The sequence below is a fragment of the Papilio machaon genome, chromosome 14 (assembly GCF_912999745.1).
Source record: "Papilio machaon chromosome 14, ilPapMach1.1, whole genome shotgun sequence".
In the NCBI taxonomy this organism is placed as follows: domain Eukaryota; kingdom Metazoa; phylum Arthropoda; class Insecta; order Lepidoptera; family Papilionidae; genus Papilio; species Papilio machaon.
This window is the reverse complement of record NC_059999.1, coordinates 1,752,507-1,769,523: the sequence shown is the minus strand read 5'-3', so window position 1 is coordinate 1,769,523 and position 17,017 is coordinate 1,752,507. Positions and strand designations below refer to the sequence as shown.

The 17,017-nt window shown below is 30.2% G+C and overlaps 2 protein-coding genes across 2 annotated transcripts in view; both read left to right on the top strand.

Moving 5' to 3' along the window:
* The first annotated feature begins 26 nt into the window (after positions 1 to 26).
* On the top strand, positions 27 to 2,817 carry LOC106719854 (gastrula zinc finger protein XlCGF57.1). Its single transcript, XM_014514314.2, has 5 exons — positions 27 to 341; positions 463 to 1,483; positions 1,645 to 1,798; positions 1,954 to 2,100; positions 2,384 to 2,817. The coding sequence occupies exons 1-5, from the start codon at positions 195 to 197 to the stop codon at positions 2,583 to 2,585; spliced, it is 1,671 nt and encodes a 556-aa protein (XP_014369800.2). The 5' UTR covers positions 27 to 194; the 3' UTR covers positions 2,586 to 2,817.
* Positions 2,818 to 4,283: 1,466 nt separating this feature from the next.
* LOC106719871 (UDP-glucosyltransferase 2) overlaps positions 4,284 to 17,017 on the top strand; it is a 32,962-nt gene continuing 20,228 nt past the window's right edge. The window contains exons 1-2 of the mRNA XM_014514341.2: positions 4,284 to 4,505; positions 12,328 to 12,469. Coding sequence (XP_014369827.2) covers positions 12,467 to 12,469 — 3 coding nt within the window. The 5' untranslated portion in view covers positions 4,284 to 4,505; positions 12,328 to 12,466. The remainder of the gene's footprint in view (positions 4,506 to 12,327; positions 12,470 to 17,017) is intronic.

The window sequence follows — 17,017 nt, the reverse complement described above, 5'->3', positions numbered from 1 at the left end:
ATCAACAAAAAAGTCGGCCAATGTTTCTACGATTGTCGAATATTAACAATTCTGTTTTTTATTTATTAATAGTTGTCAAGATGGGTGTAATTATATGTTGATCAGGTTATATAACGGAAACGATCTCTGTGTATATTTGAAATGTCTGAGATAATTGAGTAATTTATCACGTTGTGAGTTCCAAGTCTTCTACAATGGCTTCAGAAACAAGTTGCAAAAGTTTTGTCCACAGTTGCAGAACTTGCTTAAACGACTCTTCTACGCAACAATATAATATATTTGACGATAAAAAAGATTCCATTAATATAGCTCATATGTTATTGACCTGCACAGGTCTAGCGGTGAGTTTTAGTTACTTGTTAATTTGTTTACGTAATTCGAAAATTTATCAAACTCCAGGTTTTTTATTTACCTGTAGTAAATTTATTGGCACACCAAATAAATTACATTTCTTGTTTCCAGGCAAATCCTGAGGACTGTCTTCCAAAAACTGTATGCAATAGTTGTTACAATAACCTTGTTAGTTTTTACAATTTTTGTTTGGTTGCAAGGAGAATTGATACTCATCTTAGAAGTCAAATTAACTATGATACTAATGACAACTCAATATCCCTACAAAAAGATTTACTGGCAGATATTAAGATTGAATCAGAGGATGATAATTTTGACACACTTAGTGATGAAATGACAGAAATAAAAATAGAAATCGGAACAAAACTTGATGAAAATAAGAATTCCACTATTTACAATGATATTTCATATGTGAATAATGAAAATATTCAACAGAATGAAGTTAATATTAATTTAAAATGTGATATTTGTGAAAAGAAGTTTAAAAAGCTTTCCAAATTAGATCAGCACAAGCAAAAGCATTATTCATTAGATAATTTGTATGTATGTGACATATGTTCACAGAGTTTTAAACATCAAATTAAACTTGTTAATCATTTAATAATACATAGTCAAGAAAATAATGATAGAATAGAATCAAACGAAAACCAAAGTCAAACCAATGAAATTTTTAAATGTGACATTTGCTCATCTACATATAAATCTATGCATTCCTTATCAGCTCATATGAGAAAACATGTTAAAAAAGGCAGAGTACTATCTTGTAATGTATGTGCTAAAAAATTCAATAAAATAAGCCATTTGAAAAGACATGAACAATGTCATAGTGACAATCGACCATTTAAATGTACAATCTGTCCTAAAACATTTTTAAAACAGAGTTGTTTGAATGAACATATGAATAAACATAATGGTATTAAACCACATGCGTGCCCTCTATGCCATAAATCCTTTTCCCAGTTATCTACATTAACTAATCATATTAAAATACATAGTACGGATAAAGTATATTTGTGCCCGACGTGTGGTAAAAAGTTTAACTCTAGTACAAATCTCAATCAGCACATGAAGAGGCATATAGGGCATAAAACATTTGCTTGTCATTTCTGTCCCAAGCTCTTTATTAGTAAAGGTAAATAAATTTTCGAAATTTGATTGATCATAACTTTTCAACCATAAACTATTGCTTGACCTTAATTGCAACTTAAGTGGAAATGTGGTTAAAACATGGTGTTAATTAAGTGCTAATGCATTCTTCTTTTGACGGCACCAACAACATATTTTATTCTACAGGTGAAATGATGTCTCATGCAAAAACTCATACTGGTGAAAGATCGTTTGCATGTGACCAATGTAATGGGAAGTTCACTAAACGCAGTTCCCTTGTGAAGCACAAACAGCGCCATCTAGGTCTGAAGCCACATAAATGTGACGTTTGTCCTATGAAGTAAGTAATTAGAACTGAAAAGTAAGTAAGGATCCATATCCCATGATAACATTGGGTCTGTAATAAAAGCTGATTATGATATTTTGCAGTCAATCATGATTAATCATGATTGATCATGATTGGTCATTAATTCATAGATTAATGTCTTATTTCAGGTTTACTAGTAAAGATCATTTAAAACGACACTACCGTATCCACACTGGAGAAAAACCATATCGCTGTGAATTCTGCAGCAGAGCGTTTACACAGAGCAATGACTTGGTGAAGCATAGACGAGCGCATTTGGGTGACAAATTGTATAAGTAAGCAATAAGCATATTTATTGAGACCAAGAGGCGATAAATTAAAAAAATAAATTAATTAAACACTTTTTTCGTAATAACATATACATATGTAATAACACTATACTTAAAAAAATTACTAACCGTGGGTTTCTGAGCCCAAATTCTTGATTTAAAACATATTACCTCTTTTTTTGTCAAAAATAATGTAAACCCACAGTAAATATCTACCATGTATTTGACGTTTGTTTACATGATTTATCCATTCAATTGAAATAAGAACAATATTTTTTTTTATTTACAGATGTACTCAATGCAATGAAAGTTTCCGTTTGCAAACTGAACTTCGTCAACACTTATCCCAGCACTACATCACTAGGTATCTAGAGAAGAGAGATCAAATGGAGACTAGAAGTAATACAGAATCTCATACAGAAGTGCCTGTTATTAATGCAACTCAGTATACCGCTATCATTGATATGAGTCAATCTCAAAATAATACATGATATAAACGTTTATTAAAATTTATTACAACAAAGTTCTATAAATTTATCTTCCTCAGTAGGTAATAGTGAAAATAACAACCATCTTGTCTCGACTTCTCCATATTAAGATCTCTTATGGGTCAAATACATCTGTTACTAAAAAACTTTCTAGTTACGGTATTAATCGCATTTTGTACTAGTTTACATTTATTTTGGTGTTTACAGATTAGGGGGGGGATGTCTAAGGGTTTTGGTTAAAAAAGTTCTATGAAGAATTATGTTAGAAAATGGTAAAAAATAATCAAGTAAGCTCAAATGGAGCGGAGACTTTTTAATTAAAAGTTAATTGGATTGTTCTGAAAGTTTTAAAAGTGTGTTTCCACTGCCACTGTACATTTGCAAAATATAACTGGTGACTGTTTTTTTTTTTATGAGTTTTTCGGTTGTGGAAATCCGCAGTAGTAAAAAAAGGTGCTAAATAAGGTTCTATGAGATATTCTACACATTTTATAAGAATACTGTTACTAAATACTTATAAATTTTTAAAATTACACAGTAAATAATTATTGATGAAGTTTTGAATATCTTGTTAGTTATTTAAAAATGAGGCTAAAATTTTAAGGAAATGAAGATCTGTTTTTGTTTTGTATAGTTTTAAATAAAGCATTATAATATAATATGGTTATTATAACAGTAAAAGGGCTTCCATTTATTTTTTCAGCCTACAATTTTTTCAAGTGTATGACCTATAATTTATATACTAACAAAATTTTTAATATTTTTTAAATAACTCGAGGTATTAAGGTATAAGTGTTGTCTACAGAATTGGAATAAAAAGTTGACCTGTGTTTACATCACGGTTAAATGGTGAACATGCACATTTATTTTGTAAAATGTTACATTTTAATAAATAATTTGTATGAATTGATTGTCTTTTAATATAGAAAAAAAATCCTCTAAATTGCAAATGTAGGTAGTCAATCTCAATCTCATATGCGGTAAGTGCAAACTCAAGTTATCGTTTATAAATACCCACAAGGATAAAATTCGGTTCTTAAAATTGTGCAAAGAATATTATTACGCCTATTACAATGACGGAGTATGTTGATTTTATTCATAGTTAACATTATTCCAGTCCAGTGTTCATGTAAATCCAGCGCGAGTTACAATTGGAAAAAGAAAAAAACACGGAAGTTTTGATCGTTGGACTGGAATAATATAAACTGGGTATTACATAAATCTACGGACATTAAATTAAAAGTAAAGTGACTGGCGTTTTGATGTAATAAACTTACATTATTATAACTGAAATCAGGTTTATGTAAAAATTCTCGTCCTGAAATGTTTTTATTTTATTTGCACACTACAATATACCTATAATATTAGACCTTTCTCTGTCTAATAGATTATGCAATTACTTGTACTAGTGTCCATCGAAAGAGACAGTAAGTGAAAGATAAAATAACAAAAATAGTAACGAAGAGTTATGTAACGTTACATTACATTATTTTTTTATAAAAGGAACTTAATTGTAAAGAATCATGTACTTACATAAACCACGTAATTAACAGAAATAAACCTAGTTTATTCCTTAAACTTATTTCAAACATTATTTTGGCGAGAACTATACAAGCGGACTTGCGACAAAATGACCCGGATAAAGGTCATGCTTTATTATGACAGGATTATTAATTTGAACGTTGAAATAATAGTCGATTAGGTTTGAAATATAAATTGGTAAGTTTCACCGCCATGTGGAATGGTTTGGTGGTAAGCGAAGTTAGTGTGGTAGGGACGCAAAACGTCGCGAATAAGCGCGCGAAACGCACGCGCACGCCATCTTGATTTAAAAAGTTTGAGGCCGTTGGTATCGATTCGTTTTCGATTAAGTTTTCGAATTTTGTTATTCTATCGTGTAAGAATACGGATTTTATTTAAAAAGTAAGTTTTATTTTTATCACAATACACAATTTTTCTTTTACCCAACACAGCATGTAACGTTTTTTGAATGGATCTATTTTAATTATTTAAAAGTTAAATTATATACATTTAAAGATTTATTTAACTTGTTACCTAATTCAATAATTTATCAGCAATAAATATTAATTTAATTTAATTTTTCGTATTTTAATATATCTATGTAACTCTCTTAGATTTAAGTTAAATTAAATTTTAGGACATTTGAAGAACTTAATTTCTTCCAGTTATAGGGAGATTGTTATGTATTAGTAATGATATGATTTTAGGGAATAATACCTTTGTTTTATTTCTATACGACGTGTTTAATTATTTTTCATATTCATTTATTGTCTTAATATTATCTATATAATACATTTTATAAAAAAAAAAACAAAATATATTATATAAAAAATAGTGTACCACCGGCTGCGGAATCCCATGACTCAAGCAACCAGTAGTGAGGGCTGCAGAGACAGGAACTTCCTCACTATGCGCGCGGTTTCTAAAATAACTGTATTTTGTATCAGGCCCTTAATCCAACTGTTTAATGAGAGCTTGTTAAGATGTTGGTCGAAGCTCTTTGCTATCAGTTTGTTCAATTATTATTAATTGTTTTTATTATTAGGTCTATAAATATTGAATTTCACCCGAGCGGCATAAAAAATAAACCACTACAGTGACGTAATTGTTATAGTTTTTACACTGAAAGTTTTCAAATGTCGAAATTACGCCAAGAGAGTAACATTTTAAATTCCGTAGGAAAGTTAGACGGTTATTAAGCCAAATGAAAGCGGACATTTGTGGCGATAAAACATTTCGGCTAATTTTGTTAGCATATTTGCATTAATTATATTTTATAATCTGTAGGGCTTTATTAACCTACATTGAATTTGAATTATTCATATTTTTGTTTTTCCTTTTATTCTATAAGCAGAGGCAAAGTTTTTCGTTTTGAACAGCGCACTAGTATTCACTTCTTACTACCAATTTTACGATCTTGTATTTTGACTTTGTCAAACGTTCTTTTTCCACTAAGCGAATATAAGTGCACGACTTTATCATTATCTACGCATTTCGTTAATGCGTGTACATACTTTAGCGTCACTGGGTCCTTGAGAAAGGGACTCGATAATTTAACGGTCCATAATCTAAATAAATAACGGAAATTTTTAATAATTAAAGTGCATATTTCGCAAAAATTTCAACAGAATCGCCTTCACCTTTACAATGATCAAAACAAAATATTTTTAATTGGAGCAAATTCAGTGACAACATGGATACATTTATAAATGCGTACAATAATTAAATGTTGCTGTGGGTTTTTACCGTAGAAAAATATATTGTTTTTTTCTCTCATTACCATTGAACAGATAGCGGTATTTATTTGTTCAAGTGTTTAATCAGGATAGAGCTTTGTCGATAATTTTTTATAATTTGTTTGCGAGATCAAAATCTCAATTGAAACTATATTATTATCTCTGTTTTGTTAAATGTAATGAGAGGGTTGACGATATTTTTTATATGAGTACAATAAGGATTGGTATGTATAAGGATTTTGGTCTCGGAAACCAACGATCGATCGTTAATACTGTGGTTTGTATTTGGAATATAGGGTATCATTAATATGAAATATGGATTTCGTATTACTAATATTATAAACTAGTTTTTACCTGCGACTCCGTCCGCGCGGAATTAAAAATAGAAAACGGGGTAAAAATTATCCTATGTCCGTTTCCTGGTTCTAAGCTACCTGCCCACAAATTTTCAGTCAAATCGATTCAGCCGTTCTTGAGTTATAAATGGTGTAACTAACACAACTTTCTTTTATATATATAGATGCGAAAGTTTAGATGGATGGATGTTCAAAAGTATCTCCGGAACTGCTGAACGGATGGCGTAGATGTAGAACATAGTTTGGAAGAACACATAGACTACATATTAAGTATTTTTTTAATTCCGCGCGGACGGAGTCGCGTAAATAGCTAGCACTACATAATTATAACATGCAACCCTTCTGTTTTAATATTTATCAATTAAATTAGCTGCCATGTAATGCAATGTAAAATGTGGAAATTCTAGCATGCAATAAACAAGTACATATCAGTTCACTCTAGGACTCCTAAATATATGGTTTAAGCATAAAATCTGGAACACTTTCAGGTTATGTTAGGATCTTTCTTAAGTTTACCAATTGACCATAAATAATTTATTTTTATCGAATATTAGTATATAATATAAAATGTGGATATATTACATCAATATAAATTAGCAGGCGAGCGCATAAACATGCGATATGGAGATAACAGTTTCATGGTCGGCAGTTGGTTTCCATTTAATTACAACTTCCTACGCCTAAACCTAACTTATGAGGTCGACTTATTGTTCATTGAACTGCCATTAGAACATTCCAAAATCTTAAAAAATCAAGATAATAATTTTTTTCTTAAATTTAGAAACGTTATTTTTCTAAAGATATGGTTTTTGTTGTTGTAAATTGTGGTTTTCAACAAAATGTATTTGTATTCTTTTTAATTCTCTTGACAAAAACAGAGATAGTTGTGTACAGATGTTTCCAGAGGAAATCTAAGGTAGTAACAACATAAATAGCATAAATTATAAATTACATAATTAAATAATACATAAAGAATAATAATTAAAGAATACATTTTTATTAATGTTAAAATAAAACTTTATAAAAGCACAAACATTCATTTACAGTCAATTAGTGTTTAAGTACAAAAACAACAGACTAAAAATCTTTACATGTAAAATAACAGTTTTATATTGAAGATTCTTCTTTGTATTTAAAAAAATCTTCCGAAAAAACACTTAAAGTGTTTCTTTTCTCTAATGTTAAAATGTCCTTTGATTTTAACAGACAAATAAATAAGGATAAAGTCTGACATTTCATAAGCTCGAGGTCTGGTTAATTGTAAAAAAAGTAGTGCCATAAATAAAGATGGCGGTAATGGCGGCCACATAATGAAGTGATTTCTTGATGAGTTCATTTAGTTGGGATGAATCGATTTCTTACATAAATGCACATCTTTCAAGATTGGCACAACTGTGGCATCGTTTTTGGTCCTATAAAAACAGTATTACATCACTGTAATCGATTCTTTACATAAAAATGAGTAACCTACGACCCATATTTTTATTACTATGTAGAATATATCAGATATTCTTTTGTTATAACTGATTTTAGACCTTTCTAAAAGTCAAAAATTCGTGAAATTAAACAAATGTAAAGAAATTGACAATTTAAATAATTTGTAAAGTTAATTTTTTAAAGTTATTAAAAATTAAGAAATGTTTCGTATTATAAATTCATACATTTTTTTACTCTATGACTTATTAGTAGAGCTTATTACGTTTGTGTAGTAACATTTCTCAAACGACGTCATAAAGATCGCGTGAAAGGATGTTAATAATGTGTAAACAGACGTAAGTCGTAACTCGGCATCGGCACACTGACACCGCTCACACTCTCGGTTACGTATTACCGCGTAATAAATCTTATTGAGAACGTTTAAGAGTGAGATTGCTATTCGTTAACATATCGATAATTGGCAAATCACGGTTTCCTTTTCCGTTTTCTATACTAAATATAAAGATGACAGAAAGTCTGGTATTGGACCCAAATTAAAAAAAAAAAAAAATTAGTAACTATCAGACGAAACGTGGAAATATCACCTTTGTCTTCCGTATGGACGAGTCAGCTGAGATACGAAATGTGAACTCTACTAAGCATTATTGTTAAAAACACGCCATAATTCGAGGCAAAGTAATTTGTATGGCAGGATTGATAACTTTTTTCAAACAAGCTTTTATTTAATTTCTCATGTTTCAGTTATTTAGTTCGTTCGTGACCTAAGATGATGTTAAAACAGTTAGGGATAATATTAGAAATATTTTGATTAATTTTCTTTCTGTCTTCGTTTCGTTTAATGTGACACTAAAAGCACTTTGCCTTCTCAGGCGTAACAATAGATTAGATTATGGTGAGATACCTTTGAAAACATGAAATAACAAAATATTTTTTTTTTAGTCCGAAGAAACCACTTAAGAATTTATGTGGAAAAAATATAGGAACTGTATAAAATAAATGTAAAGTAATTTATTATTCTTAGGATTCCATGTTTCTATTAATATTATTTATTGCTATTATAAATAAAAACATGCTTTGAAATGAACTTATCGAAACTTTTGCTATTTTTTTTCTCGAATAAATGTTGACCATGAAAAAGAGACATCCGTTTCATTGTATATCTGAAATTAGATATAAAGTTATATCAATTTCAACAATAATACTGTTAATTAAAGGCTTTAATTGACGGTGTGCATTAAAGTTAGCTGGACTTATTGTATGTATTAAATTAAGAAGGATTATGTTTAACACACGAACCGCATTGATCCGATTATCTTCTGGCTTTAAAGCTCTATTAGGGCTCCGCAAGTGAGCCATGCCGCGCCAACTGATCCCATAATTGCTCCGAGGTCGTTTCGGCGGGAATTCCTGAAGTTAGGCACGCCATATATTACAACTTTGGAACTAGGTTAGGGGAGTACGATCTCTGATTAATTCTGGATCATTTGTCTATACTACGTATGTTATAAATCGGGACCTTGATAAACTTTATTAGAGATGTAGACATAGTCAGAGCTGAGCAGAGTAAGGAAATAAAGCCCTACAAATGAATTAATTGTATGCAACCGTAATAATTGTTGATGAATTTAAATCAATCGTCACAAAATGTATTTATAAATGAACTTGCAGTTGCCCGCGACTTCGTCTGCTAGGAATTAAAAAAGTCTAGTAATAAATACAGCTTAATATGTCACCCAGGGATAGTTTAGCTTCCTAATAGTGAATTTCCAAATTGCTTTAGTAGTTTCCAAGTCTACTTAATATCAACAAACAATGAAATTTTTCCTCTTTGTAATATTATAGAGTAAACATTCGTACGACTTGCAATTTTCTAATTTACCTAATAAGGAATTTTTAAAGAATATTTCGAAACATATTTAGAAAATATGGAGAGTTTAAGATGTGATATCAAGTATAGATAATGTTTATAATTGTGTTTATTTTTAAAAGATATGATTTATGATACGAGAAGTATTGGATATCCTTTTATTTATGAAGCACGTGTCTTATATTCATGTCCCAGTTTTATCGTAATGTAAAATCGTATTGTGATTCGAAATGAAAGTGACGTGAAATAAATATGCAAATCTTATTTATCTCATGCGTTTGTTGTTCTGTTGGAGATGCACAGATATATATATTGAGGAACAACTTAAAAAAAAGAAGAAAACTTGTTTAAAATATATGGGTTGATAATTATTTAATTGTTAAATAAATGAAAATTCTTTCGTAGATGAAAAGATTTCGAGTTAGATTCTTAGTTACTCAAATAAGAATCCGTAAAAATAATTTTAAAGCAATTGTTTTCGTTTGCGCTTCAGAACTTGCGTCGAGTGCGGGAAAGTTGTTAAGATAAACTTAACCTCGCCAAGATCGTGCACCGTGAAATGCGCTATTTTTACCCTCGATGATTTTGTACTGAGCATTGTTTGCATTTTATGGAAATTTTTGTGAATTTTCCAAAGATTGTCTTTGATAATAACTCTAAGACTTTGACTTAACTGTTTATTCTAGAGATGTCTACTATAAGATATAATATATATAATTAAAATTTGTTTGTTTATTTCTCGGCTTTATTTCACTAACAAGAAGTATGTACTTAAATGCGTAAAGGTAACTATTTTATTTAATCTCACTAATATTATAAATGCCAATGTTTGATGGATGGATGGATGTTTGTTTGAAGGTATCTCCAGAACGGCTCAATGGATCTTGATGAAATTTCCCACAGATGTAGAACATAGTCTGGAAGAACACATAGGTTATTAAGTTTTTTTTTAATTCCGCGCGGACGGAGTCGCGAGCGAAAGCTAGTAATAATTAAATTTGTTTATAGTTTTGTTTGCTTTAAAACCGGAACTATTCTTTAAATTACATAACCTAAATTTTTTACTTTTTGATAAAATAGCAAGTCACTTATGTCGATAAATGTCGCCTGTACACACATAAAAATCATGAATATAGTGATTTTTGAAGTCGTATTCAGAAATCATTTTTTTTATTTTCTCTTTACTTTTTATTACTACTATTATTTTTTGTAAATGTGCCAGCTGAAAAACAGCGCAGGGGCTGTTTAGTCTGTCCCTGCTTTGCTGAGCTGGCTCCCTTTTGCCACACTATTGTACCAAGTTTGTTTTATGTGTGTGTGTTTTTTTTCTTTTTGATTTTATATTCTTTGTATGGCCAATAAATGGTTTTTCTTTCTTTCCATTTTTTTATAAATATTTCATGTTACTAAAATTGAATTCTTTCGAATTTCGGACATAGTGAATGCGCTTTTACCAATGTAAGACATAACAACCGATATTCCATTACATTTACTAGTGATTAAAAGTCGAACGTATATATTATTGGGTATCACGAGTCGCACCTTGCAGCGGTCGACACGCCAGTGAAAATCTATGTCAAACTGCCCTCGATTTGTTAATATGCTTAGAAAGTTATAATTCAACGTAGATTATTATCAACTGTTGTTTGGTAACGATAACAAAATATTTCATATTTAATGCAAGAATAAGTCATGATCCAGATTTCTTTCTAGTTTATCACCAATTACGATAATAGTAAACAGATGTATAAAAGTCTATCCTCGACTTACTAACTCTATACGTAGTTACCATTAGTAACAAAATGGAAAATTATAACAAACCTGTTTTATAAAATTTTACCTTTATAATACTGTAATCACAGACTTATTAAAATCAGACATGATTGTATCATAAATTTAAATAACATATCTATACCTCTATATATATAAAAGAAAGTCGTGTTAGTTACACTATTTATAACTCAAGAACGGCTGAATCGATTTGACTGAAAATTTGTGGGCAGGTAGCTTAGAACCAGGAAACGGACATAGGATAATTTTTACCCCGTTTTCTATTTTTTATTTCGCGCGGTCGGAGTCGCGGGTAAAAGCTAGTTTCTAATAAATTCTACGATACATCTGAATTCACGACTTTAATTCTGTATATTTTATTTCATCTTTTGTCGTTGCTTTTCAGTATTATTTTCAAAGAAAGCTATCTTATTAAAAAGGCGTGACATTGGAGTGATATATTAACATGCCCGTAACATTACATAATATGTGGTTAAAAGTTGAAAGTTGTGGGGCTGAGGCCAACATGTTATCCCAGGCCATTTAATACGAATTTTAAATGAAGGTAAAATTGTATTCAGCCACCGAAAACGCATTTATTGGATCGTTGTAGTTCATGATTATGTGCGTAAAAAAATATTGCGAATGTTATTTAAATTGCAACAAACACTTTTAATGTATGATAGATATGTAATTTTTTTGTAATTTAAAAATGCTTTTAAAATTAAGGATTCAGAGTCGATTAGATAAATTTGAACCCACTGTTTTATCTTAAAGAATACAAAAAACAAGCACATAGCTATGTTCTGAATAATATGAAAAAATAAAAAAGAGAAAATCTTTGAAACTGATTGAAACTTTTTGTCGCCAAACGAACGAAAAAAAAATATTATGACTGTGCAAAAACTAGTTGGTGCATTAAGTTACAATCACGCCGTAGCATTAATTATTTGCCAACATTACTAAAAAGCGAATAACATTGTCGAAATCATCTCAACAAGGCGCGACCGAATCGCTCTCACTTTCACTAAGTCAATGTTTTTTTTTTCATCTTACAGATTCAGAAAGGTAAAGGAAGTGGCTGTTGGTGCATTCGCAGCGCAGTGCTGTGTAATAAAGTGATCGACTTTTGTGTCTGTGCTCTTGATAAGTGAATTGTCTATGGTGTTGCAAAATTTAAAAATTTAATTGTCAACAATGGTAAGCAATTTAACTTTTTTTTAATATTAAAAGATGAAATAAACGATCTTTTAAAGTTTACATTAACCTGAAATTTATTGAAAAATGTAATTATTTCTTATTTGAATATCCGTAGTGTGATTCCTAGTTCGTTTCTTTAGAATTAAAAATATCGACGTTAATACAAGGTTCGGGATTAAAAGAAAAGATCGATTTCCCGCCAATTCCACCCATCAGGTTTTTTTTGGAAAAGATAGGAAAGTAAATCAAATTTAAATAATAAAAGATAAAATTTGACAATAAAGAGATAATTAAATATTTATGTTTTATGATTATACTAGCTGTCGCCTGCGACTCCGTTCGCGCAGAATTAAAAAAAGACATAAAAAGTAGCCTATGTGTTCTTCCAGACAATGATGTACATCTATATCAAATTTTATTGGGAACCATGAAGCCATTCTGTAGATACCTTCAAACAAACATCCATCCATATTAACATTTGCATTTATAATATTAGTAACATTAGTAAGATGTCTTTGGTAACGAGAGGTAAATTATCAGATGTAAAATTCTTGTGAGTCAATAATACACTACCAAATGTTTTTACAACCGAACGTATTAAGTTCATAGCAATGTCACTCCAAGATCACTTGACTCAAGCCGCAAGCAATATTCATACTTCCTTTATCTTAATATTACTTTTAATACTCGCTAGCAATTGTTCCATGACAATAGATACTTAATTCCCCTTATACATTTTGAAGATAATCAAAACAATAGACGGAGAAATAAGGAAGGTAATAATATTGAAGGTCAATTGTAAAACATTGAAGGTCATTGTGAAAATACAAAACATAATTTAAAAATTATGCGCAAACATAGGCCGTAAAACAATGAGTTTTTTAGGTATTGTGAAATGTTTTAAATATACAATCGATTAAAATTTCTGTTGTAAGAGAAGATCAAATTTTGCAATCACATAATCTGCGTTGCGAAGATATATGAACGATGGTAAGGGAAGTGTATTAGACGGCTAGGACAGGGTAATATTCTCTTTCTGTGCGTCTACTCCTCCTTCGGTAGACAACGCATCTGTATTTGCGATTCGATTTCGGCGAAATCAGGTAGCTGTTTGTTCGTTTGTCACTTTATAATATAAAAAATACTATTTTCATTTCTTTATTATATTTAAATTTACTATGTAAAAATTAAATTCTCTCGTGAATAACTTATTTCATATTAAAATGCGACAATTACGTGGCTCTGAACTGAGGTCTGTGGCCGGAACTTTAATTGCATGTTGTACGGTCGGAGTTACGCGCGCGGAAATGAAAATGAGACAAATTTGCGTCCTTGACATTTTGGCATTGAGTCAAGTTTCCCGCCGTTTTTGTAAAGCGTAATACAATTACTGATTCTTTGTTAAATTAATTTGTAACTTTATTTGTGACTAGTTGTACCCCACGACTTCGGCCGAAAGGAATTAAAAAAAATATATTAGTAGCTTATGTGTTCTTCCAGACTATCTTCTGCATCTATGCCAAATTTAATTGAGATCTGTTTAGCCGTTCTGGAGATACCCTCAAACAAACCTCCATCCATCCATAAAAATTCGCATTTATAATATTAAATAGTTTTAATTTTGGAACATAGAATTTTAAGTCAATATTTTAATGGGATATCTGATAATAAACATGCTGTCTTCTAAATAAGTGGCAATTAGGAGATATTTGGAGAAAGAACTACAAGTAATACGGTTAGAAATACCACCAACTAAAGGATTTGTGGCATGGTATTTTTGTTTGTAACTCTTTAATATTTATTAGAAAGTATAAAACAATGTGATAATTTAACTTTAAACAGTACGAGTATACGTTTTGTATAATACAATGGGGATTCGAATACGTGACCCTGGCATAATTATTTAAAAGGATGACTGCTTTCACTAACTTTCTTTTAAATTAATTTATCCAAATTGATTAGTTCTATTATAGTTCTGTTTATATTAATTTAAAATTCTTTTATTTACCCAACCCAAAGGTTATGTTTTACATAAACATTCGTTCTATTTACTTTAGTATGTGAAATTCAAACTATAACATAATGTAATAACATAATAGCGTAAGTAGGGCGTATAGTGTTATATCACTATATGTAATATATATTTATGTATATGTAAAATATTTATCATAAGAAAATTGGATCGAGTTATGCAATAAAACAAGAAATAATTGTTTAAAATTCAACCTTAGCTATGAGTGATTAGATTGATTTTCAATTGATTAAAAGAGAATATCCGCATACATCAAAACGGAAGTTAAAATCAACTTTAATTTTTGGAACATAGAGTTCTATTTCGATTAAAATTGTGCAAATGGCGAAAGTGTTTAAGCGCCTTACATTTTACTCTCACTATTCATGACGGTCATGGTCGGTTTTTTATTGTGATTGTTGTAAAGCACATCCTAAATATTACAAGAGTACAACAAAGCAAATATTATATGATTCATAGTTAGTAGAAAGTTGACTCTTTCTTTATTTTTACATAATAGTTTTATATTCATTTGTTTTTGATTTATAATTATTATTATTTTGGTTACATAATATACTTTAATAGTATAATCAAAGGGTGCAAATTTGAAACACTCACTTTTAAATTATACACTCCTCGTGTTTTGGCAAATTGCCAAAGTATTTCTACAATGCAACCAGGATGCTAAAAGAAAATTATCGAATCTAACCTTTAATTGAAGGGCTTTAAAACCGTTTTCGGATTGTGTGTATAAAAGGAAAAACATTTCCCAGCTGTGCTATGCCAATTGTGTACAGGAAATGTACTGTCTACATGTCCTCGACCGTTTTTGAACTTTATCGGTTTAATATCGGACTAGGTCGGTACAATTTTAACGTGTCACATATATTATTGGTACTTGAACATAGGTATCTTAAAGGTTTTATAATTTTCTAACAGATGGCGTTAGAAATGCAATAAAACTGTAATTAAATATAACATTCTATATTGTAGTACAAAATAGAATTTTGAATAACAAATGTAGAAATAAATTGAAATTATTTTCCCAATGCCATCAGCCAATGTACCACAACACTGTAAACATTGTAGAATAGTTTAGGGCTCTCTTCGCTCGCCTTGAATATAAATAAGCTCATTGTGTTAAAAAGCCACAAATTTGTTAAAGAATCGTCTAGTTACTCCATAATTTCATTCAGTCCATAGCCCGACCTATCTAGTCCGACTAGAATCTGGCAAAAATAAAAATCGTTCGGTGACATGTAAACATATTGTATAATATCTGAACATATTGTGAGCGGAATTACATTGGTTACTTAATCTTAGGTTTATTCTTAGGTTCCGTTCTAGTTGCTCGTGTTATATAAGGTTCGGGAGAGTAACATTCTCACATTGCACAGAATGTAAAAGACATTACGGTAATAAGTTACTATTATTACGTTAAATGTGTTTCAGAATTTACATAACAGTAATTAGATCATTTGGTAGAGTTCATAATTACCTTGCCTCAATAAGGGAATGATATTTCTTCTAATCTTCTTACAATGAAGAAAAACATCGTCATGCAACCTATGAAGAAATTCAAAAGATATATGTAAAGTAAACCTGCACTGGACCAGTGTCGTTGATTAAGGCCTAGTCACCCTAACTTAGGCACCGATCCCCTCAGTGGAGACGTATAGTGATGATATCTTTAATTAAGCTACATCCGGAAAAATTTAAATTAAGCCTTAAGCATCCACTGATTAACTCAGACATTATGAGGACTAGGAGGAAAAAAAAACTCAAAAAGAAAGCAGAAATTGTGATAAAAATGGTATTAATATCAATCGGCCAAAATGTCCGGCTGTTGTTTCGCTTCAAAACCCAGTAGTGTGAATAAACAAACCGTGTTAAAGATACAATAATATTGATTTGTTAATTTATGATTTAATTTTTAACCTAAAAACAGTACATCGTAGTGACCTTGAAGTGTTATATTTTTAAATTGCTTTACTGTTTTGAATTTCACTTGTAAAATAACAAAATGTTAATTACTAGTAATTAAGTGAGAGGTAGATTAAAGTAAATGAGGTCAATTAAATAGGATCGCCCTACTTACAAGAAGATGCGATTAAAGTGTCTACAGATGCCCGGAAATGCTATCTACTGAGCCTTTATAATGTTAATTATTACAAAATTAAAATTAATTTTAATAACTCAATGAAATTAGAAGTACAAGAAGGCAAGTTTTGTATTCAAGATACCGTTAAAAATTATTAAATTTGGCACGGTTGTAGAACATAGTCTGGAAGAAAACATATGCTACCTATAAATTTTTTTTATACCTCGCGGACAGAGTCGCGGGCGACAGTTATTATTTATAAAATATCGAAGAATAATTCTGTTATTGTTACTCTTTGTTTAGAAATAAAAAGGTGTCTCTTTGTATCATAAATTTGAAGAAACTGAAATAGGTAAGATGAAATAATAGGGATGCATCATTAGTATACACAAAGCGTTAATAAGATAATTTAGGTTTTACAAATTACCGTAATGTA

Bases quoted from the DNA above. Each gene is read 5' to 3' on its own strand.
- LOC106719854 (XM_014514314.2), top strand. From the start codon at position 195: ATGGCTTCAGAAACAAGTTGCAAAAGTTTTGTCCACAGTTGCAGAACT. The intron at 1,484-1,644 runs GTAAATAAATTT...TTTATTCTACAG, and splicing joins CAAGCTCTTTATTAGTAAAG to GTGAAATGATGTCTCATGCA. The intron at 1,799-1,953 runs GTAAGTAATTAG...GTCTTATTTCAG, and splicing joins TGTGACGTTTGTCCTATGAA to GTTTACTAGTAAAGATCATT.